This window comes from Aptenodytes forsteri, unplaced genomic scaffold (assembly GCF_000699145.1).
Source record: "Aptenodytes forsteri isolate BGI_AS27 unplaced genomic scaffold, ASM69914v1 Scaffold173, whole genome shotgun sequence".
Taxonomy (NCBI): domain Eukaryota; kingdom Metazoa; phylum Chordata; class Aves; order Sphenisciformes; family Spheniscidae; genus Aptenodytes; species Aptenodytes forsteri.
In genome coordinates, this window is record NW_008794449.1 from 933,298 (window position 1) to 957,248 (window position 23,951).

Consider the following 23,951-nt stretch of genomic DNA (forward strand, 5'->3'; position numbering starts at 1 on the left):
GCATCGATCTCTCGGGGAGGGCGGGCGATTCTCCGTGAGGGGGCGCGGGGGGCTCCGACCCCCTTGTAGGGAAGCCCAGTCCCCTCGAGGGTGGCGGTTCGCTTGGGGATGCGGTTGGGGTCCTCAATCCCCTTGTGGGGGTTCCGATCCCCCTTGTAAGCGTCCCCAGTGCCATTGAGGGGAATACGGGGGGGGCTGCGATCGTCCTTGTAAAGGTTCCTAATTCTCTTGTCGGGGCTGCGATTCCCTTAGGGGGTATGGGGCCTCATAAGTTTCTTGGGGGTTGCCATTCCCCTTGCGGAGGGGTACAGGGCTGGCTCAGATTCCCCCTGTAAGTGTCCCCAGGCTCCTTGTGGGGGCTCTGATCCCATCTGTGGGGTGCGATCCTTCTAGGGAGCATCCTGGCCTCACTTGCTGGGAGCACGAGGAGCCCCAACTCTCTTTAGCATTGGAGAGGGCCCTTCTTCTCCTTTGGGTCTCCCCAGTCCCTCTTGTATGGACCACGGTCCCCTTGGGGGCAGATTGGTGGGACTTGGAGGGTTCCCAGTTGCTGGGGGTGGGGCGATCCTATTGGGATCCCCCATCCCCCATGGGAGAAGTCCTCATCCACTTTGGAGAAAGCATGTTGGCCCTGATCTGTCTTTGGGGATGTTCAATCCCCTGCAAAGTGACTGATTGACCCAGGGTGAGAGGGAGCACAGGGTGGCCCCAAACCCCCTGGAGGGGTGATTCCCTCATAGACACCATGAGAGATCGAGGGGGTTAAGAATTAGGTGGCTCCCATCCGCCTTAGAGGAGAGTTGAGGGTAGCCATGATTTCCCTTGGGGACAGGGTGGGTGCGGCGACATGCCCAAGGGGATGCACGTCTGGAGCACTGTGAGGTCTCTTCATAGAATCGTAGAATCTTAGAATCATAGAATGGGTTGGGTTGGAAGAGTTGGGGCTCAGAGCCCCGTCCAACCTGACCTTGAATGTTTCCAGGGATGGGGCATCTACAACTTCTCTGGGCAACCTGTGCCAGTGCTTCACCACCCTCAGCATAAAGAATTTCTTCCTTATATCAAATCTAAATCTACCTTCTTTCAGTTTAAAGCCATTACCCCTTGTCCTATCACTATGTGCCCTTGTAAAAAGTCCTTCTCTATCTTTCTTACAAGCCCCCTTCAGGTACTGACAGGCTGCTATAAGGTCTCCCTGTAGCCTTCTCTTCTCCAGGCTGAACAATCCCAACTCTCTCAGCCTTTCTTCATAGCAGAGGTGTTCCATCCCCCTGATCATTTTTGTGGCCCTCTTCTGGACCCGCTCCAACAGGTCCATGCCTTTCTTGTGCTGAGGACTACTTGCTTCTGATTCTGGCTTGGTTTCTTCCCTTATTCTCCTGTTATGAAGAGATGCTTTTTCTCTGAAGCTTCCCCCTCTTCTCTTCAGTTGTCTATTTACTTGGACCCCCATGCCTGTGGGATGTGAGCGTTCTCTTCCTGATTTCCACCAGAGTTGTGCTCCAAAGTACCTCCACTTGGGCTAACTGTGCTTTTAGTTCTCTGCTCTCCATGAATAGCCTCTTTAATGTGCCTTAGAGAAGAGAAGTAAAGCATCCTGTGAATGTTTAATTGTATCACTCTTCAGCTGTTTCTGCCCCCCTCTCCCTTTCACCCAAGGAGCTCAAATCCTACTCTCTTCCCAGTGACTACAAGTAAAAAAGCTTCACTGCGTTACAACCAGATCTTTTTGTAAGGGCGGGCAGGGCTCCCATGGAATGAAATTTGCTGTAGATTTAATCATATTGTGATGAAAGGGCATTATATTAGACAAAAAAAGGATGCGGTCAAACGTCCTGTGTCTGGGTGCTTTTTGGGGAGCTCCGATGACTTCAGTCCTGTGCCAGAGGTGGCCAAACTATCACAGTCCGTAGCCTGAGCGCTCCCATGACACCATCTCCTCCTTACACACATTTGACGTCAGTGTTTATCAGGTAGGGAGCCAGCAGATATTTCCAGTGCTCTCACACAAGTCCTGGGTGGACTTGGGTGGTGCCACGTCTATCCTGTTCCGCAAGGGATGAAGAGGACTGCTGGAATGTCCTGCTCATAACCCCCGTCACAGTTTGTCTGAAGGCTATTGGCCTTGGGAAGCTGGCTTGCCCGGTCAGGAGGAACAACCATCCCGTGTAGGCTGTGGCTGAGTTAAGGTGTTTTCTGTGGAGCCTCCAAGAAATTTCACTTACAAAACGTTATTTTTAATACTCTTCAGCTGTCTGAGTGTTGCAAATTGAGACAAAGTATTTATTTTTATTTTATAGAATGGCTTCAAATGTCATTGCATGTCTGAGTCCCACCAGAGACAATTGCTGCTGGCTTCTGAAAATCCTCAGCAATTCATGGATTACTTTTCTGAGTAAGTTTGCTATATATTCTTAGCCAGGTCTTCATTCCATACCTCTAAGGCCCAATCATGTCCCACTGAAGACACTTTATCCTGATACATTTTAGTGTCAGCTCTTTTTTTAACGGCAATTTGAAAATTTAGGCGATGGCACTTTTGAACGCATGTAAGAGGTTTCAGGGAGCCATGATGTTTAATAAAATTTGACAGTTTTATCCCGTGTCTGAGTCCCGTTTTAAGTTGCTCTGCGTTACAACGTACGTCACTGTCCTGCCCCAGCTAAGTGACTGCCACGCATGCAGAGTTACAAAGAGCTAAAAGAACCATTACAGAGAGATAACAAGTCAGGGGTGTGACTGACGTGCCACAGTTTCCCCCAGTCCTTTGTCCGGCTGACCTACGTGACGGCTGGGTTGACTGGAGCTGTCTTCAGCACGAGTCTGAAGCGAGGCTTTATACTCAAGCCCTTGAATTAGCAGTGAGATGAGTGATCAGTCTACCCCATCTGCCACTGCTGCCCTTTGTCCTGCCGTGTGTTTTGTGTCAGTCAACCTGGGAAGATACCCGGTAATGAAATACCAGCAATTAGTGGGAAGTGTTTAGATTTCGTTCTTTCCATTTTATCCCTTTGAAAGCGTATTATCCTTTTGAAGATTTAGCTTGTACGTACAGGTCCCATATTGTGTTTCTTTGTGCATACATACTGCATTTCTTGCTACTTTACTGAAAAAGGGAGGTGAGTGTCTGAATTTCATTATGCTCAGTTCAAAAGAATACTCATTTTTATACTGCAGATATTTCATTGTTAATGACAATAGAAAATTGCTTTGTAATCATTAAAGTTTTACTAAAATACTTTCTTTTTATCCCCGAGAATACTTTCTTTACCCCCGAGGGAGTTCCGAAATGATTTCCTAGAACTGCTCAGGAGGCGATTTGGTAAATATTTTACTGTTTCTTTGCTTGTTTGTTTGTTTTTAATGTCTCTTACTAGTTCAGTAGAAAAAGTTCTGGTTGCTTTCTCCTAGGTCCCATATTTATATTTAATAATAATAATAATAATTCTGTATTTCAGGAACAAAGAGAGTCCACAATAATATTGTGTACAATGACTATATCAGTCATCGAGAACACATCCACATGAATGCCACACAGTGGGAGACACTGACAGATTTTACTAAATGGCTGGGGAGAGAAGGTAAATGAAGTTGCTCAGGGTTGGGAAGTTTTAAAATTATTGGGTAATTGCGTTGCTGATAAGCGATCAGTAAACATTTATGTTAGTTCTCCCGTTTCCTTTTTCTTTCTTCCCCTACCCTCCTGTATGTATATTAACAGATGTCCAAACGTATTTCTGTGCTAACCGTTAGGAATTTGCTTATGAAAAATGTCAGAAGTCTGGGATAAATGCATCAATCGTGAAGCTTTCCTTGTTTCATCTATTGGTCTGTATTTACTGGAGGTCTTGCTAAATTCTAAATCAGCTTCCAACAGCTGCCATTTAAAAATTAAAAACTATCATAAAACCTTTCTTGTGACTACAGAATCCTTCCATATTTAAGGTGGCAGGAAGCGAGCAGTCATTTTCATTCCTGGCCTAGTGAAAGGGTTAAAGCTTGAGATCTGCAGTTTTGTGTTCAGTGGGAGGAAGAGAGATCAAATGGCCCTGTGGTAAGACAGAAAGTTTACTTTGGCTCTGGCTGCCTGTGTCCTACAGGGTACCTTCGTGAGTCATACAGTGTTTGAAAAGTCACTCTAGCGAGAGTTAGTAACAATAGCGTAGCGTAGTAAAGTTTCCATTAATATGATTCTATTAGTGTGTATTGCTTATTTATGTTAGATTTCTGGTTTCTTCCTTGTTAAAACAGTGGGAAGGAAACATTTTCTTTAATAAGGAAAGTATTATAAAACACTCCACTTTATTATGTACTCTGGCCTATTTCCAAGTAGAACCGGCTAGCTGAAGGGCAGAAACAGATACTAAAGATAATTCGAAGTCAATTTTACCAGGCCAGTAAGGGGTACATTGTCTCTGCATTGTTATAGTGAACGTGGACTGTGAAAATGATCTTGATATTTTCTTTGTCCCTTGCTTGCTTTTGTGGGTTTTAATCTTACTTTATCTTGCATTGACTTTTTAGGTCTTTGCAAGGTTGATGAGACTCCAAAAGGCTGGTATATTCAATACATTGATAGGGACCCAGAGACTATTCGCAGGCAACAAGAACAGGAGAGGAAGAAGAAGCAGGACCTTGATGATGAAGAAAAAACTGCTAAATTCATTGAACAACAAGTTAGAAGAGGCTTGGAGGGGAAAGAACTGGTGAGGAAAATTGCACTGTATGTCAACCCTCAGCTCAGAACTCCTCTTAAGGAGTTAAGTTAATGGTGAATTCGATGCTGCTGGGATCCTTGCACTGGTATTTCCTTTGCAGTCAGTTAGGAGGTGATGAGTAAGCTTCATGCTTCAAGTTACAAGCTCATCAGCAGTTCAAACTGGGGAACAGCGGGCATATTTGGCTGCAGTGCTGTTCTTTTCTAAGCCACAAGGAATAGTCTTCTCCCAGACGTTTCTGATAGCAGCCTTGACTAACTTGGTTCTGTTGAAATTGCAACTCGTTACATTTCCTTGACTGACCGACTTGCTGGTGGCTTTTACAGCTGATGAACATCAAGGTCCGCTATGGAATCACAGTTTCAAAAAATAAATAAATAAAAGAAAGCAGGGGTTTCAGCTCCTTTTAGATTTGATGTGATTTTGAAATCTACCAGAATTGTATCCTGTGGCCCTAGTGTCTGATCCTGGCCGTTTCAGACTTTGATTTAGACTGTCTTCTTCCATACTTGAATCGCCACATCAGTTCACTTATGTTCTGAATTTTCTGCTATACAGTTTTCTTAGATTATAACCTGCTCTGGAAGAAAACTTGGAGTTACTTTGTACCTGGCTTGTTTTAGTACTAAAAGAGTAGTAATTACTGCTCTTCAAGTGATTAGCGATTTAAAAATCACTCGTGAATTTAGGAAGGGAGAGTAAACAATACCGTAACCAGCGTGACGTGTCTTCAGTTACGGTATTTCACAACTTTTAGGGCTACAAATAACAAGTACCTAGTACAGGGGGGAGGCTGAGATGTATAACCAGGGGGGGCTGACATAATCAAATCCGCGTAGTGAAAAGTTTTATTTTTATAGTGCTGGTGTGGTATTTGGGATCTGTTTACTTGGCGTCATTCCATGACTTCCATGCGTGTTGTTGCCTGGGACTGGAACCTCCCATTTGATCCTGGGTATTGATAGGTACATTTAAATGCTGTTGTAAACAATTATCTTTTTCTTAATTTAAAACTAATTGAAATTTAAATGGTCTGAGCCTTCGGTGCTAGAAATTTGAAAAGATTCCAGATTTTCCTTCTTTGAGTTATCAGTCTGTCCAGAAACCAGTCTCATCATGCTCGTTCAAATAGAGAAAACTGCTACAGTAAGGCCACTTTCCTTTCATGCTGGAATCAAGCAAGTTTAGACAGCATCTCTGTAGAGAGTGTTAATTAGAGAATTTTGCACAGGAGTCTGTAATGAGATAATGTTTTCAATTTATAATCATCTTGTGAATCAAGCCAGGTTGAATATTACAGTTACTTGTAATAATCTCGCAGTAGTCTGTAAAACTGAGCTAATCAATAGTCACCAAAAAATGATATCTTGGCTCCGTTTTCTGTTTGACTCTTGAAATGTGTTTTGTGGTTTTTTGGCAGGAAAAGCCAGTCTATACTGAACTGAACAGAGAAAATGAAGAAGAAAAAGGTAACCAGATTTTGATACATGTAACTTTCTAGAACCTACTGAAGCTGATTTTGTGATTAAAACGAGCCGAGCACTGAGGCCTGCTCAGTGCTTCATAGAGTGCTTTGAGATCAGTTATAAAGAGTACTGGAATATGGAAATACAGAGTATTCTTTCTTATAAAGTTTAAAGTAATTTATTTTAAAAGCTGAACCAAAACATAGATTAGTAAATATTTTCAAATTTATGATCTTTTCCATTTGCAGATTTTTAAAATTGTAACATCCTTCAATGCAGTTATTTTTAAAGATAGAAATAGAGTAATGTCTTTTTATTTTTTAGTTACATTTAATTTAAACAAAGGAGCAAGTACTTCAATAGCAGCATCTTCTAAAACAAGGTGAGAAAAGAATTTAAGGGCAACCCTTACTGTTGCAAAGCGCTTATATGACAATGATATTTGTATGGGCAGGAAGGTGTATCTTGTCCTGAAATATCTGGAGCCTAATATCTCATCCTGTCATGTTATTCAGGAGGGTATACTAGGTGACTTCATGGTTCCTTTTGTATTTAAAATGGATGAAAGGCTGTGTCTTAAATGTGTGCTGTGAGGAGTCTTCTTGAATTCACGGTGGTCGTGGCAGATGCCCATAAAGTAATAGGCAGTTACAGGTTCCTCTGAGAAGATACTGTTATGTGAAAGAGTGGATAAGGGATCCAAGTGAATGCCATCTAGTCCCAGCTGCCTCCTATGAATGGGTGTTCATGACTTGTTAATTTTGGTTCCTAAAAGGTTTGATTGCCTTGTCTAATTGGAGGTAGTACTTTCTCTGATCATCATTTAAGTAGCTGAATCTACCTGATATAAATCTTTCTAAAGCTCATGAATTGAATTGTCATCGTATAACCACGAGCAACACAGGACAAAAGGGATCAATAATGCAAACAATAGTGACTTGTAGCAGTCTGTGAAACTGTTTGATGAGCAGTACATCTTTTCATGTGAGGCAATATTGTAATTAAATGTATTGCAGGTAAAATGAAAGCTTTCCTCTCATCACAAGCTCAGTTCTTAGATAAGGTATCTGATGGGAGATATGCCAGGCAGAAAATGAGACAATAAAGTAGTTCTTTGCAATAGTAGATACAGATTCCAGGCTTTGAGGAAAACTTGTAAATTATCCCTAAGCATTGAGTTGTGCTTAAGATGAGCCTGAAACTTAATTCAGATGCTCACTTGAATAGTTTCAGTGAGGAATACTTAGGGTGCTTGCTAAAATTAGGCTGAATGTAAAATCATACATCAAGTAGTCTAATTTTTTCATAGCATATGAGAGATACTTGTCTGTAAACTTTGTAATGGTAGTGTAGAAGCAAAATTAGGATACCCGCTTTGTGGTAAAGTGACCGGACAGTGGTTTATATGTCACTGGTGATACAGGAATCACTTCAGAGTCGTATATGGAAACTGCTTCCCTGTGTCAGCGTAAAGGTGTGTTCTGCAGCTGTTACTGAGGATCAGTTGAGTTCAACCTGATGTCCAGTACCCTAGCGCAGCGTACAGTAGGACTTCTTGGCTTCCCACCTTCTATGCTCACAGCACAAGCTGCAGAAACCTGGCACTTGTATTTCTGAACGGGGTGCAGAAATAGGACCAGGAGATGGTAGGTAGTGGACGGTAGAGTTTTGAGGGCATGGGGATGCTGGCAGTGGGGTACAGAGATGGAGTTGGAGCCTTGCTGAGAAGGGGAGTGAGAGGGGAGGTGTGCCTTCACTTGAACGTCTGTGTGGCTGACATGAAGCTAGGAGTCACCGCTGCCGCTGCGGGCACAGCTTCTGATGCTGACTGCTCTTGAGCAAGATGGGAGCCCTGGGCTTACTTTTTTCCCTCAAGAACTTACGTCCTCAAATCCCTGCTTAATTCACACAGTGGACAAGTAAGATTAGAATTACTTCTAATTAAGGAATGAGCAGAAGCTACTATCAGGGTCACTGACTCCTGTCTGCAGTGCTGCAAGTGTCCAGTGTACAGTCCTGTCCGCACACTGATCAGCCTCCATCGTACACAGTTAGGGTCTCCCCAGCCCTATAATCCCAAGGGAGGATCCTTCAAAACCTGTTTGCTCTGATGGTTAGGACCTTATCTGTAATTTCCCAGGTAAATGTAGTCATGGCCAGTTTATACCAGTTGCTCTCATGTTGGTATAGGCGTTTAACATAAACGGTTCTTTTTTCCCCTGGTGTTTCCTTTCTCAGACAATGTATTTGTAGAGAACAGTTTTAGCCTTTCAGCCTTCACTGTGCTGTACAAGCGGGCCTACATGGTGCTGACCTCATCTCCCCATTCCCCTGATCCGCTGAATATCCCTTTCTTGTCCTTGTTCCAGTTTCAGCTAATCTTGAACAGGGGAGCTGATCAAATTTGTGCACGCTGCAAATGAAACATCACCATGGCTTATACAAGGCATTACTGCTTGTCTGTCTTGATGCTTCCTAGGATTGCATTTGACTCTCTCATGACTGGTCCACACTGGTAGCTGTCATCTGTGATTAGAGCCTGACCCCTTTCTGCTTTTGTTGTTCTTAAACAGCTCCCAGCAGATAGAAGGTAATCAGAGCAAACTTTTCCAAAGTATGTGAGCTTGCATAATGTGCTGTTGAATTTTGTGGGTTTTAAAACATGGTTTTCAAGATAAACCAGTCCCTTCTGGTGTCGAGTTCTTTCTTGTGCCCTCCACATTGAATGGCACACCTGAACAGTGTTTGTGGTCTCTTTGTCCCAGGGTCCTTAATGAATATCTTAAATAAGATTTGTTTTAATATTGACACCCAGGAATCCCTTAGTAACCTCACAGCTGGATGTGTTTTCCTTCTTAAATGTAGGCCCTGCAGTTTTTATACTTTAATTGTATGTTACCCTTTATGAGATGTTATTTTAAGTACTTGCTATTGGATTTGTGATTTAATGTGCTTTCTCTTCTAGAACTCTGCTATGGAGATATCCAGTTGTCCTCTGAAATACAATTATTTTTCTCTCAATTTTGTTTCTACTGCCATTTCTGTATCTTCATTCCCATTACATACCTTACCTTTGCTAGTATATCACATGTCTTCCCCACAGGCAGAACAGGCGATTTGTTGTAAGGCCATACTAATATTACCTTACTAGTCACCTCACAGCAGCCTTCATCTTTCCGGATGAGAAAACACCTAAATTTTTTCACTGCATTCAAACGTCTTTTATAAAAATGGCTTCACTCAAGCTGCCTTTAAGTAGTTCTAAATTTACCTAGATGTTCCCTGATCCCTGAGATGTAACTTTTTGTGCCGATTGCTCTTTTCTTTCATAACTCGTAGGCTGTTTGCCTATTTCAAATATGATTGTGAAGATCGTGTTTATTTGCTGGGTGTGGAGCCCTTTTCTGCAGATTCCCGTGTACTTTCTCCCTCTGACAGATAGGTTAAGCATCTCCGTCTGGAATGAGTTCTAGATGTCTACCATGTTTGAGAGTTGCTCTGTCCAGATGGCTTCTCTAAAGCCACAAGTTTGTCCTTTCAAATTTGAAAACCTTATTGGCAGACCTGCTTTTGTCTTCTCCATTGAGCTCAAGTCCCCGATCAACTCTTTGCTTTTGCACTGGTGAACTGATCGTTAGGTTGTTTTCATTCTGCTGGACTGCTAGCAGCAAACGTCAGTGGACATGGAGTTTACACCTCAAGGAGATCAGTTCTAGCTGCCAAATGCAGTCCTAGAGAAGGAGGCATGCAGGGTCTGGAAGGTGACTTGCACAACTGAAATTAAATAGATCAGCAGGCCTTCTTGCACAACCAGCTCTTCAAATGCATCTTGGTAGAGGAGACAATTTAAGGTCTGCTGTGAAAACACCATCTTACTCTTCCAGCAGTGTCCTTGGACCGAATGCACTGAAGATGGTGGATGGGGCAGTTAAAAGAAAAGAATCAGCTCATAGCTCTGGTCAGTCCAAAGAGAAAAAGAAGAAATCTGCACTGGATGAGATTATGGAGGTAATAATCATGCAGGATCTGTGTCTTTATAACCCCATGCCTATGGCAATGTCCGCTTTACCAGGGCGTCCCTTTGAAGTGACCTCAGACCTTCAGTTCATGTGGAATTCAGACCTTTATATCTTACCAGGCAAAATGATTTCACTTCCCCATTAAAACTGGTTTCTGCTGCTCATCTGTGCCTATTCCCCAGACAACCGAGATGTTGGAAGTAAAGGAATACAGATTTTGAAAGAGAAGAAAATACCTAGAAACACTTGACAAAAACAAATATAAATCTCCATCATTTTATCATGGATTCCTGGATCTCATCAGATTGATTTTTATGCAGCAAGCACACGCTGACTTACCCTTATTTAGTTTTGGGGGTTTTTTTATTCCCCGCTTGATGTGGGCCTGGAGAATTGGTTCAGCTTTTCAAAGGCATGGGAAAGCTGCAGTGAAAGGAGGAAGTAAATGGTGATTATTTGTTGTTGTTCTGTAGCTTGAAGAGGAGAAGAAAAGAACATCTCGAAGAGACTACTGGTTGCAGCCTGTAAGTGTCTTAAAAATTATTATTATTATACTAAATACAGCCAATTCTGCATCTCTAAAGCCACTATTGATTTGTATAAAGATCCAAAAGCAGATTCCAAACTAGATTCACTCTTATTTTCCAAGCTGCCAAATGTGGAATATTACAGTATCTGGGAGGAATTACTCTTCTGGTTGAACATGATCTGCAGACTGAAGCATCGTATGCCTGATCTCAGATGGGGTGGAATTCTCTAGTTAAAGAGTTGGTACTGTGAGTCTCTACAGATCATGTTTAAATCATGATGGTTCTTACAGCCCTCTTCTTTCTGCACTAGTAGTTGGCACACGCAGAGATGTAGAAGTCAACATCAGCCTTTGAGCTGAGAGACCTCATCTCAGCTTCTACTTACTGACTGGACTTCTAGATCAAGAAGTTCTGCCTTTGACCCATTGTGGGCTGTCACATTATATCCTGAATTCAAGTGTAACTGTACTTGTAAAACAAAAAAAAAAGTCTCGAGAGATACTGCTTTGAGGCAATAATTCAAGGATAAAGACAAGTTCCTGAATGCCGAGTCTTTACTATCGTTGCTTCCTGCGCTGTGCTGTACAGTCTGTGGCTGGAGTCAGAGCGACCTGAATGTGCAGTTAGTTTAGATTGTGTAGTTGTTTGTATATTTTGGCATTTTATTTTTTTTTTTTTCCCTCCTTTCAAATCTTCCAGGAAATCATTGTAAAAATTGTGACAAAAAAGCTTGGAGAGAAGTATCACAAGAAGAAGGCAGTTGTTAAGGTAAAGTGTGCAAATGGAAGCATGTGGCATTGGTCAGGCTTTTCTGGTATCACATGACTTCTTAAACTTTGTTTCATTGTGCAAGTTGCTCAGCCTTAATCAACACTGACAGGGGCTGAAACATCACCTTAACTGTATTGGGACTTATTCTGGGCGGGGACTGAATCTCTGAATTGGTTTAACGTCATTTACTCAGTGATCCTTTCTTAAGCACTGTTTTGTCCTGCGTAGTTTGTCCCTGTTAACGCAACCATCTTGGAGAATAGTCACTTTGTCAATGTGATACAACCAAGAGCAGTGCAGTTGCATTTTAATCTGAGACTAGTTAGGTTTGCAGTGATATTTAAGCTGCAGGCTGCCTTTGAACAAGATCTCATTTGTATACAAAATCTTCAGGCTGTAAGCCTTGCTCTGTTGTTCAGAAGTGCTTTTAGCCACTGCCAGTGAAATGATGTTGCTCTAGGTAGTCCAAGCCTCAACAGTCTCTGGCAAGAGTGCCAAAGACGACACCCAGGTGTGTTTTGAATGATCGACAAGAGTGTCTAGAGCTCAAAATCACGGCTTTTTTTGATAGATATCTGGGAGGGCTTATGAGTCCCTGCGGCTGTCTTCCATTGAGCTCTGAATATGAGAGGTTGAGCGTGGTTTATGCTAGGCGCAAAGATGACCAGTGGCATTTTGCCTCATCGAGAGGTAGTATCCCAGTTGTCGCTGTGTGGCTTCCAGCCAGCTTAGCCTCCCATGGGGGAAAGAAGCCCCTAATTTACTCTCCATCTTTGAGAGGATAGCTAAGATAGCTGACCCGAAGGTTGACAAAACCTTCAGACGAGGCCAACAAAATTGGTGGTCAATTAGACCAGTCGTTGATGTTCACGAGGAGCCCTTTTAATCTAGCCTTAACTTCAGAGTGGGGCCGGTCAGCAGTTTGTGGAAGCTGAATGCCTTTAGGACAGCTCAGAAGTCCTTGCCGCTTTTGAAAATATAGAAGTGCAGACTCACGGTCCTGAGTTTGTTAATTCTGAAATGTAAATTTAGAGAGAATTTTTCTGTTTTTCTGATTGGCCTCTGCCTTTCACAACAGGAAGTGATTGACAAGTATACAGCAGTTGTGAAGATGATTGATTCTGGAGACAAACTGAAGCTTGATCAGACGCATCTGGAAACTGTAATACCCGCACCAGGTATAGCTGTTTTTTTCGTTTTTCAGCTTAGCTGTCACTCCAAAACTTACATTTCAGTTCTTTTAAACTATAATTCATCCACTTGAAAGCACCATAACAAGCTCTTGGGACAACATTTCGTAAGCCACTCTGATCATTTACCAAATATCCTCTGGTTACTTTCTAGGCAATTATTACATTGCTTCTGCTTTGAGTCTTCGCAGTCCCTTCTCGTAAGAATTAGATTATTTTCTGAGAAGACAGAAGTGCTTTAGGAATCAGTTCATTTGACGAGATGAAAGCATCTCTCTTCAGCTGCCAGGAAGCATCTCTGAGAGCCCTGCAGAGCCCTTGGTCATATTTATCCTGTATCTTCCCTCCAAAGTCATGCCTCGAATAGCTGTGGGTACTTGGCAAAGCTTACCTCATCTCCTGTTTGGTTCACTGGCGTTTCTTTGGCTGGCACACACTAATGTTTGTGTGTAGCATCTGACCAGTATTTCAGGGGACGGTCAGGGTAGCAGTAAGCAGAACAATGTCAGTGTAGGGGGAAACGGGGTGTAGGATTTTGGGAGTCACAATTTTTTTTCAGCAGACCTGATGCATTCTGCATTTCTGCAGCTGGTGGAGAGCTGGCTGATGGTGTCCGTGAGTGCTCTTTAGCATAATGGTACTTGTAGGTGAGCTCTGCCCGCCCGTGCGCTAGGATTGATGTCCCGAGGGGACTGCCTGTGTGAGGCCAAAGGCAAAAAAGAGGTGCACTGAGCCATTAGCACGGGGAATGGGATGTGGGAGAAATAGCTTTGGCTTCTTTCCCTGATGTAGTTTCGGTGGCTTCTGCCCGTAGCGTCAGTGTAGCCTGGAGCAGTAAACTTGGGTGCGCTTTTGGAAATGGGCAGGCTGTAAGGCAAAGCTGGGCGCTGCTTCCCAGAGCGGCCGGGAGAAACCTTCTCTCCCTCAGCTGTCAGTGGAGTTGAACACAGCTCCATCAAAAGAAGCTGGGAGCCCTGCTGTGCAACTGTTCTCCTGTTTCTCGTTTCAGGCAAGAAAGTGATGGTATTAAATGGTGGTTACAGGGGAAATGAAGGCATCTTGGAATCTATCAATGAAAAGAGGTTTTCAGCGACAATAATCATTGACTCAGTAAGTATCAAACACTGCAAGATCTCGTTTGTGTGGAGTGCTTTTCATCTGTACATTGGAGAGCTTTCACAAAGAAAGATGGCGTCATTAATCCTGTCCTACAGGTGGGATTTATGGTGTGCAAAATGCTGTGGTCACCCCCCGCCTATTCCCAACCAGTAGGAAAACAAGCACATATTCCCCATTGCAGACTAATGCTCTGCTGTTTGCCTTTAAAAAGATGCCAGGATGCTGAATTTAGCAAGTTTCGAACTTGAAAGAGACTTGCAAAATTTTTTGTGTGTTTATTTTGAATGTGGCTGCTGTTGTACTATTTTGTGGGAAGGTAAAAAATGTGAAATATGCAAGGAGGTGAATTTTTTCCTGCCTTTTCCAGACTGAACGTGGGGCTTTATGTGCTTATTTGTTGTGTTGTTCATGGTTAACAATTATGGTTGTTCTTTTGTTTTGGGTTTGTTTGGGTTGTTTTTTTTTTTTACGTATCACCTTACTCTGGGCTAAAATTAGGCCATGTCATCGTCTCTGTGTGGCTACTTCTTTGTTGTCCTCTGTAAAACCAGTCTTTAAACTCATTGATACAGCAGAGAGGATATTGGCTCAAAGTCAATTTTCTTAAACACAGCTTGCAGGGGAGAGGCCCTGTTAGGATCCCGTTCAAAGAAGGGCTGCAGAAACTCGGCCCGTATTGGATTCTGGAGAATTTGCTCGAGAGGAGACCGTGCAGGTGTCCTAACCACAGAAGGAGCTTTGGTTGGAGCTAAGGGTCATGATAACGTTGGTCTTGGAAAGCAAGGGTAGTTTTTTCCCTAGTTCTGATGCTTGTAGGTGTTAAGATTTCCCCTTCCTGCATGAACTCTTGAGTCTATAAATTAAGAATGGGTGAAACTACTCCGGGAAACCAGTGAAGTCTGTGAGGATTTTCTTCTTGATTGTAGGGTTACCAGGATTTTTATATATAAGAAGTTTGTATTCAGAATTAAATCTTTTACTACTTATAAGTTCACAGTGAATTAATTCAAAACAGCTGCTTATGTTTGCCCCAAAATTGCAGGGACTTTAACTAACACAAAAAGTGTCCTGAAAGTGAAAAGACTTCTGGGACAGTGTTGAGACCCTGTCACATTCTCTGGTCAGGTTGAAAATAATGAAACAGAAAACATTGTGTCGTGAGCAAATCCCAAACCTGCGGGTTTTTTGGATGCATTCTGCTATGCATCCCCTGTACAGCCTCCAGCGTGCAGTTATACGTGGCTTTTGGACAGAGCACTCAAACAGAAAAGTAGCCGCCGTGCTTTTACTGTGTGCGGCACCGAGTAAAAACGCTAATGCCTGTGATTTCCAGCGCTGTTCTCTTTGGTTGTGCTTCTTGAAAAATGTCTAAATGTGGCGAGGTTTCTACAGCCCCTTTAGCTATCTTACTTTAAGCTCCCTATTGGGAATTCAGCAAACAAACAAGTTTATATTTTGATCTTACTTCTTCTACTGCGTTACTCTCCAGGGACCTTTGAAAGGACGCCGAGTTGAAGATATCCAGTACGAAGACATTTCCAAACTCGCCTGAGGCGCTAATCGTGGATCAGAGAAGATTTTGGTTCCCAAAAACATCTTTCTGGCATCTTGCAGGCAGACACAAGACTCTACCATGTCAGGGTTTTAACTGTGTGTGTGTGTATGTATTTATAATGTACATAGAAAAGCAAACCGGATTTATTTAAAGATCACTATGGATTTGTTACGTAAAATGCTTGTGGAAATCTTATCAGTGGAAATATTTCATCTGATTCTATGTCAAAGTGATGTTATAATATTTGGTTCAATTTCCTTTTGTAAAATACAGCAGATAGCTGCAAGCTGGAGTATTTTATTTACTGAAGAGCGTTAGCAGTTCCGTAAGAGAGAATTACCTGCAGATAGCTGCTTGAGGCAGGCAGTGTGTGTCGCAGCCAGTGGAGTTTAAACAACGCGCTTCTCAATCTGCAGCCAAAATTGAGTTCTGGCTGCAGGAGCAAGGGAAGGGATTAAGAGAATAGCGGGAAGGTAACAGTGCTGCAGGGGATTATTTTCCTGGATGTTGTAAGAATGGTCTGGTTTATTTAGCGCTGTCACCAACTTATTTTTGGTTAGCACATCAGCGATAGCAGAATGCGAGTCATCACTCCTCCATCGTCTTGTTTGTCCAGGTTCCTAGTAATGCTAATATGCAATTTGTCTTCACGCGGACCCCAAGGTGGGTGTTACTTGCGGGGTTTCTAGGATGCCAGCCACTGTTTCTGCAGGTACGAATTGGTGATTGCTGGTTTGGTTTTCCAGAGCCTTTTCCTTTGTTCATGCTTCCATTGTTGCTCTGCTACATGAGTGACGTTGCTCTGCTACATGAGTGACGTTGCTCATGCTGAATGATGTAACGTTACTTTTTAATTTTTTTAAAAAAGTCACATTTTGTACGATGTTTAATTTCTAAGGCAGTTCAGGAATAAACATAAACCTTTCTTAGGTCAGTGTATTTCTTACCATCCTTCTGAACGCGAGAGGCGTCTGCTGGTTTATATCCACCAAAGAGCACAGTAAAGCGCCCAGCTGGTGCACTGCCTTATTTGTGTAAAAGAAAGATGCAAGTGGTCCCAGGCAAACTACAAACCCTCACCTGGTGGCCCAGTCTGCCCCTGGCTAGGTTGTCCGTCTCGGGAACCCGATGGAAAGAAAACCGATATCCCCCCGTACCCTTCAGAGGAGATCTCAGCTGAGGGCTGAAGGGGGCAGGACGCTGTCGTGATGTGCACATCAGTTATTGATACAGGCCAGGATGCCATTGGCCTTCTTGGCCGCCTGGGCACACTGCTGGCTCATGTTCAGCCGGCTGTCGACCAACACCCCCAGGTCCTTCTCTGCTGGGCAGCTTTCCAACCACTCTTCCCCAAGCCTGTACCGCTGCATGGGGTTGTTGTGGCCGAAGTGCAGTTATGTTGCAGTTGAAAAGTTCAAGGTCGCTAGAGGCAAAAGTCACCATTCCTCGTCCCTTTCCGTGCCTCAAAGGTTCACCGTCTTGTTGATTTGTGGTTTCCAGGGGACCCCTGCAGGAAAACTGAAAGACTGCAGAGGTTGAGTGAAAGAGCTGCTGTCTGGAATAGCCTGAAATAACCTCACACGGGACATCACGTGGCTTTCCAGGGATCCCGGGCGTAACTGCGAGGCAGAGGCAAGCAGTAATGCAGTATCTAAAGAATGGGGAATTACAGGAAGGGCGCTGGAGACGGAAGACACACACTTGTCTGTAAATTCGGGCTCTTTGTGCAACCTGGATTGTGTAAACAGCTCTGGCCTTTCTCAAAGAACAGGTACTGAGTGAGAAGAGGTATGTAGGAGAGTAATGAGGATAAGTGGAAGAACAGAACAGCTTCTGCGTCACTGAAAATAATTACACCTAAAAATCTGGAGCCTGAAAAGTTAAAGTGAATGTAATAGGCAAGTTACAAATTCTGTGGAGATGAACAGCGAATGATTATTCACTGCTTGTATTCACATACAAACTAGGAAACAGACAGTGGAATTACTGATTTGGGGATTTAAAAACACGCTCCACAGGTTTTTCCTCCCCCCGCAGGGCCTAGTTAAACTGGGGAGCTCACTGCTGCAGGATGTCGTGGAGGCCAAAGCTAATAAATAAGTTCAAAGAAGCAATGAATGGTTTGTAGGGAAGTCGCTTACGCTTCCGAGAGTTACTTTGAAGAGACACTTAAAACACATCATTAATCCTCTCACTCCTGACACTGTGGCTGCAAGAAAGATCACGTACCAGCCTTTAGTTCGTGAGTGAAGGAAACAAGTTCAGAATGGCAGGTCCCCTTCCTAGATTAGGGCTGCTGAGAAGAATCTGGCCAACATTTTTTTCCTAAGGTTGCCCGAAAGCAGAGTTTTCAATCTGGCTCTAGGTACATACACACGTATATTTGTTTCGTTACTGTTCTCATTCATTGTTGAATACTCGTGAAGAACAAGACTTATTTTGGGAGCTAATCCCACTGGAAGGGAAGTTTTTAGTACTGGTAGTGATTTCCATATATAGAATATATATAGACTATATATATATAGTCTGAATTTTTCCTGCTTTCCCAGATTTGTATCTGGGTGTGAACTCCACTGTGATGTTGCAATTTTCACAAAAAATAGGCTGGACGATCTCTCAGACTCGTCTACTTAATTTTCTTGCAATTTGGCAGCATCAGCTGTTCCAAGGACATTCCTCACCACTGGTTAACCCATCCTTAAAGACTGGAGGCTCCTCATGATACCCTTTCCAGAGACCACGTTCCTTTTCTGTTAGATTTCCCTTACGTCTAATGCACATCCTCCTGGCTAGGCTTAAAACACCCATTGCTTTTTGCCCAGTCCAGCAGTGCATGAACTTACATTTTCCCTCACTCTGGAAAAACAAAAGTGTAAGCATTAAATCTGCCCACGTCTGTTACCCACACTGCAAGTCTATTCTGGAATGTGTATTACAAAATAGTTGAAATTTTAAATGGAGTTTACTCTCCATTAAATCAGACACGGCAGGTGCAAGATACCTACTACAACCCAGCATGTCACTTTATTACAGATTTCATTTTTTAACAGAAAAGGGAGTTACATTGCTTTGGAACACTGATCATTTATAAAGCAAACGGTGGTGAATTCACCTTCGGCCGATCTGGCTTGATAGGCTGGGAGGAGTTGTTTGGGCAAGAGGGAGCGGATAAGAATTTTTTTGTAAGAAACTCGTTTCACGTTGGAGCATTCAGGGTTTCTTCAGAAAGCTGTACAGGTGGGGGACGAGGTAATCTTTGTAGTGGCCGTCTATGAAACCTTTCCCGCTGTTGTGCACAAACCAGCACGGAACGTCAGTCCCAAGCACGCGGTCCGTCCTGTAGTCCTTCTGCAATCCCCTGTGAGGAAGAGGCCACCCACAATGAAGGTCACGGCATGACAGGTAGACAAGAAGACAGGGATAATCCCGCTCATTCGTGGCGCTGCTCTGCCAAAGTGGTGAGATGTGCGTCTTCCACCAGCAGAGAGTGGAAACAACCACAAAATGCAACGAATTTTACAGTTCTGTGACCTCGTGAGCCCTTTTGTGGGGGTCCCAGGCGCTTTTACACGGCCTGTCAGATGCTGGGCAGCTATACGGACAGAACCGTTCATGCACAAATACAGAAGAACCCAACTTGTCCCAAGTGTTTTGCCAACAGCTAAACCCAGATTATTAGCAGAGGGCAAACAGAGGGATTTTTTTTCCCCGAGATCCTTGAGAGTTAATAAGCCTGCAGCCATTGATGTCGTTAAAAAGAAATCAGATTCAGAAAGAGCAATAAAGCACGTTATTCCTACCTGGTAACAGTGAGCTTGTTTCCTTTCACTTCCATGGTGGCTTGTGGTTTCTCTGGAGCTTGCCCAGGTCTTTGGTGGTGGATGTACACTGCTGGTTCAGACGCAAACTGACCTGATCAAAGAGAGGTTTAAAGCTCTCTGCCGTGTCCTAACCTTTGAGGCTCCCGTGGAAGCTGCTGCCGGGCACTTTTGGAAAATCAAACTAGCTGCAGCTGGCAAACCCCTCCTGCATGGATCACAGGGCACCGTGTCTCCAGCGCTGTTGGATCACCCACACTGGGAGGGTAAAAAGCTCTGCTTTTGAGCCAGCAAGCTGCTTCTAAGAAAGCAGGCTGGAGCTGTGAAGAGTGTTCGGGAAAACAACCTCTGCTGCTCAGGATTCCCACATCTTAAAAGGAGCCTTGGGTGGGTCCAGGGCTCGGAGGGCTGATTTTCCCCATGAACTGAGCCCTTGCTTTTGTTTTATACCATTGCCAGAAAAGGGCTGTCATTCAAGGGAGGGCTGGATCACAAACATTTGCACAGAAGTCTTCTCAGAAAGAAGGTTTGAGGGGTTTGTTTCAGTCTTTTTATTTTCAACCCGCAGCAGATTAGCCCCGTCACAGTGTCACCAAGGCTAGCCAGGCCTGTTTTGAAAACACCCTCCCCAGCTGGAACGAGGAATAATCTCTTGGTCCCTGACGTTCTACAATGTCCTTGGCGCTTCCAGGACAGTACAGGAATCTCCCCCATTTTCTATTTGAATAATTTTCACACCTTCCCCATCTGGACACGGACACCAGCTAATTCACTCAAAGGTCTAGCAAAAACCCTTCCCAGCGCCCTGCCGTTCCCACCGCCCGACCCGCAGCCCTTACCTATCAGCCCGTGGGCTGCAGGAGAGAGCTGGTTTTCAGGAGGAATGTAGATTCCCAGGAAGTCAACATTAACTGGGTGATTCTTCCACACACGGTGCAGCAAAACCATGAAGGACATCTCCTCACCCACGGTGATAGTAACGTTGCTTTCTTTCTTCACAGATACGAGAAGCCTAGCAGAGATGAACCAAAGGAAGGACTCAGTTCAGCTGCCCACACGTAAGCTCTCAGGCCCCTTGAGATGCTCTTGGGCATCCAGAACAACCGCACGGGGCTGGCAGGTATGACGGATGATCCATCAGAAGCCTTGGGAGCGGTACCCAGAGGTCTGGCAGGACAGTGCCTAATAGGACAGACACTTCATGCCCATGTTCAGGCAACCAAATCTTGCCCTACAAATTTAAGCTGTTGCTACAGTGAACGGAGATTTTGGAAGCGATCCCGTTGCCTAAACAGGTGTCTAGTGCTGTAGGGTGTCCAACATGGCTGCTAGCTGCTAATCTGCAGGTGAAGGTCTCCTGGATGTTGTGAGTCATGTCTCCCATCATGTCAGGAACCCTGAAGGTATCTCAGATAACATTAGGTGCTTGTGTTTAGGCAACTGAATCCTGGTCTTAGCTAATGCAGTCAGCAGTAGGGAGAGGAATTCAGCTCTTTCTACTTGTGTCTGGTCAACTGAATCGCTCTCTTGGCCCTACTGCCTAATTTCGTTAACTATAACGAGAGCTCAGACATCTAGCTAAGGTTCACATGCCCATATGTAGGCACCCTGTGATCTGGATCCCACCCATGGCTGGGTCAGTCCAATGCTGTGTTGCAAATGGTTTCCATAGGGCAGACAACAGATGCTCAGCAACTTACTGTTTCCGAATGATGTGCCCCGTGTCAGACCAGGTCAGCGTGATGCCGTAAGATCCATCTTTCAGCGTTATTGTTTCTGTGGTGATCTCCACTTTCAGGCCTTTGTTTTTGAAATAAAACCCAATTTTGCCGAAGTATGTGTTGAGCTTCTTATTCTCTGTTTTCTTGGCCCCAACGAGCTGCCCATTGACCACAACTCCTGTGAAGAGCAGAGAAGCAGATGTTGCCTAAATCTTGGAACACCACCTAGAGACTGGGAGTTCTGATCTCAGCAGGGAGTACCATGGGATCAGCAGAAACAGGAACCCTTCTGACCCCCTGCTTTTCTCATCTTGCCAGCCAAGAGAAGAGAATAATTTATTAAATCACCTCCTGATGCTACTGTTCACCCCTTAGCACATTAATCTGGTGGGAATTGATGTTAGGTCTTGCTGGTAGTACGAGCTGATACATAAGCCCTTGCTGTCTGTGAAAGCGTGGGGCAGATGGGCAGTGGAGGAATGGTACCACATTTCCAGCCCAGCTTAACCTGCCTCCAAATGCTCATCGCTTTTCACATATATTCCAGAAGTTAAAAAAATGCTGATAGGTAAAGCCCTCTGAGAAGAAGAGGCTGATTCCTTTGATTCCTTCGGGAGTACAGTTACATGTTTTTTCTGCCTGCCACCAGGGATGCCTCCAGTTTTATTTCTCTTTGTATCTATCTTCTACTTTCTTCTTTAAAAGTACAAACGAGAGAGGGGAATACTCACCTATCATGGAGATTTCCTCACCTATCTTGGCTCCTTTCCCAGTGTTTGGCCATCCTCACAGTGAAAAAGTTTTTCCTAATAGCTCACTCCTACTCTGAATTTCACCTGTTGCCACTTGTTTCTGTTGCCTCTTGTCCTTTAGCTATGCATCTTGGAGATGTGTCAGGCTCCATCTGTACCTTCTGATTAGGTGGTTGTAGACAGCAACAAGATTCGCTGTGGGTCTTTTCTTAAGATTGACCAAACCCAGCTGTCTCAGCCTCTCCCTAGATGTCCTGTGCTCCAGCCCAAAATCATCTTGGTGGCCACCACTGAGTTTGATCCAGTTTGTCAACATCTTTCTTGAACTGGCAAGCCTCAAACTGGACACAATACTCCAGACGTGGAGGGAAATAACCGCTTCCCTCAACCTGCTGGCCGCACTCCTGTCCTGTAAGCGTTTCCCCTGCTCCCTCTGAACACCTTTCAGAACTGAGAGAAGAAAAGTGTGCTGTAAAGGAAACCATGTTTTCTTCCCTTACCAGTACCAGGATCAGAAACCAAGTTTAGGATCTTTCCAGGCTCTGAGTTGACATTGAAGCAGATGTTCTTTTGGCTCTTGGGCAGGTGTATGATGAAATGTGGGTCATTGTCAACTGAAACAGAAAAGAAACAGGCGTGAGAAGCAGGCTGGTACCTGCCCTAGAGGTAAGGAAGACAAGGACTGAGACACTTTCCTCAGAGGATTTTGAAGCACTTTTTGGGACTCCTCAGAGGAGGACAAGGGCCCTTTCCACCCCTGCAGTAGCTAAGGAAGTTCTCAGATGCTTCTCACAAAAGCCCCTCAGACACTTTCTCCTCATATACTTCCCCTGTTTAAGGAAAGGACATGACATTATCGGCTTGAGGAGCACCGCCAAGTGCAGTGAACTACTGGTTTAACTGCTCTGCTTTAACTTTTAACTGTAGCTGCACACGAGGGTGCCATAGGCTCAACCCAGAGTTCTAGAAGCTGAGCTTTATTTCTTCATGATGGAAGCCAGCTTCCAGGTGAGACCAAGGACTCATCTGCACACCAGACAGACAGGGACACATCTTTGAGGTCTAGATCCAGGAAAGGACCTAAGGCACGGAAAGCAGGACTTGGGTGACACCTCTGTTCAAAACTAATATCCAACCCTCCCATGCCCAGCTGTTGCCTATTTCTAGAAGTGACACACTCCCAGGATATCACTCTCAAACTAAGAAGCTCTCAGACACGTTACAACTCCATACCACCATACTGATGTTGGGCAAAGATACATCCTGCCTACCAACTCCCCTGAGGAATACAATCCAGGACTTGTTCTCACAGTATGTTTAACACCCTGGTGGGACTGAGCCCCTCTGAAAGTCATATGTTCTTTAAAATTTGCCTCCAATGAGACAAACACCTGCACCTATCACTGAAGGCAGCTGCCTCCAGTCTCGTCTTGAAGTGCAAAGCACTGCCCAGCTCTTGCTGGTTTGGTGGTGGTTGGCATTTCCCTGTCAACATTCAGAGACATCCCCGTGCTCAGTGTTGCCTGTGGGGATAGCCAGGCCAGCTTCCATTCATTCACTGGCGTTCCTCATCTTCCAGAAGCATTTAACTCTTCCTGTGCACTAGACAAATCCTAGACCCTTGACCAGGAATGTCTTCACAGGAAACGGTAGGGTAGGTACCCTCCAAGGGGTGAAGGAGCTTTTGAATATCTTGACTGTTTTGAATATAATGAGTCTCTTGAATATAGCCCTCAATCATTTTTCCTTATTCTCACCAACTGCTTGATCTTCCTCAACTTGATGCCAAGGCCTGTTCTGATCAGCATTTCCAGGAACAAAAAGAATTTCCAGTGCAAAAGACATTTATAAGATGGACAGGTGACTTTGCCTTGCCCACCTTCCTTTCCAAGCAGTTTCTTGACTATCCAAAGTCTTAGATTAACCCTTGAGCTATGCTGAGAAGGAGTTTGACAGCTCTTTGTTTGATAGCTACGTAAATACACGCATCCGCACGCAGGCACGCTCCCAGAGTTATTGTAGTTATACTGCTTTTATAAGCAATGGTTCTCACAGCTGGTTTGTTTAAGTAGGCACTAAGCTGTGGCAAAGGCCCAAGCTTTAACAGGATCCATCAGTGATCAGTGCATTCAGAGATTTTTATCTACCACAGAACATTCATCTGTCATTTACGATGGCAGTAACTTTACATTAGCTTTGCTACTGCAGAGAAGCTGAATGTAAGCTCAGTGAGCAGCCCCAGCCTCAGGGAAGCACGCAGGAGAAGAGGGGGTCGCTGGGATCCTATTAGGA

General features: G+C 44.2%; 2 protein-coding genes across 2 annotated transcripts in view; one reads left to right on the forward strand and one right to left on the reverse strand.

The window, feature by feature from the left end:
* Positions 1-847: 847 nt before the first annotated feature.
* On the forward strand, positions 848-16,294 carry KIN (Kin17 DNA and RNA binding protein). The gene is made up of 13 exons (XM_009290431.1): positions 848-877; positions 2,301-2,395; positions 3,279-3,322; positions 3,459-3,581; positions 4,525-4,706; positions 6,139-6,187; positions 6,509-6,566; positions 10,069-10,192; positions 10,677-10,727; positions 11,433-11,501; positions 12,583-12,682; positions 13,704-13,804; positions 15,303-16,294. The coding sequence occupies exons 1-13, from the start codon at positions 848-850 to the stop codon at positions 15,363-15,365; spliced, it is 1,089 nt and encodes a 362-aa protein (XP_009288706.1). The 3' UTR covers positions 15,366-16,294.
* A 2,274-nt stretch (positions 16,295-18,568) lies between these two features.
* Positions 18,569-23,951, reverse strand: part of ITIH2 (inter-alpha-trypsin inhibitor heavy chain 2) — a 30,812-nt gene continuing 25,429 nt past the window's right edge. The window contains exons 17-21 of the mRNA XM_009290411.1: positions 22,160-22,273; positions 20,887-21,085; positions 20,026-20,198; positions 19,169-19,280; positions 18,569-18,726 (exon numbers count right to left, since the gene is read on the reverse strand). Of these exons, the coding sequence (XP_009288686.1) occupies positions 18,579-18,726; positions 19,169-19,280; positions 20,026-20,198; positions 20,887-21,085; positions 22,160-22,273 (746 nt within the window). The 3' untranslated portion in view covers positions 18,569-18,578. The remainder of the gene's footprint in view (positions 18,727-19,168; positions 19,281-20,025; positions 20,199-20,886; positions 21,086-22,159; positions 22,274-23,951) is intronic.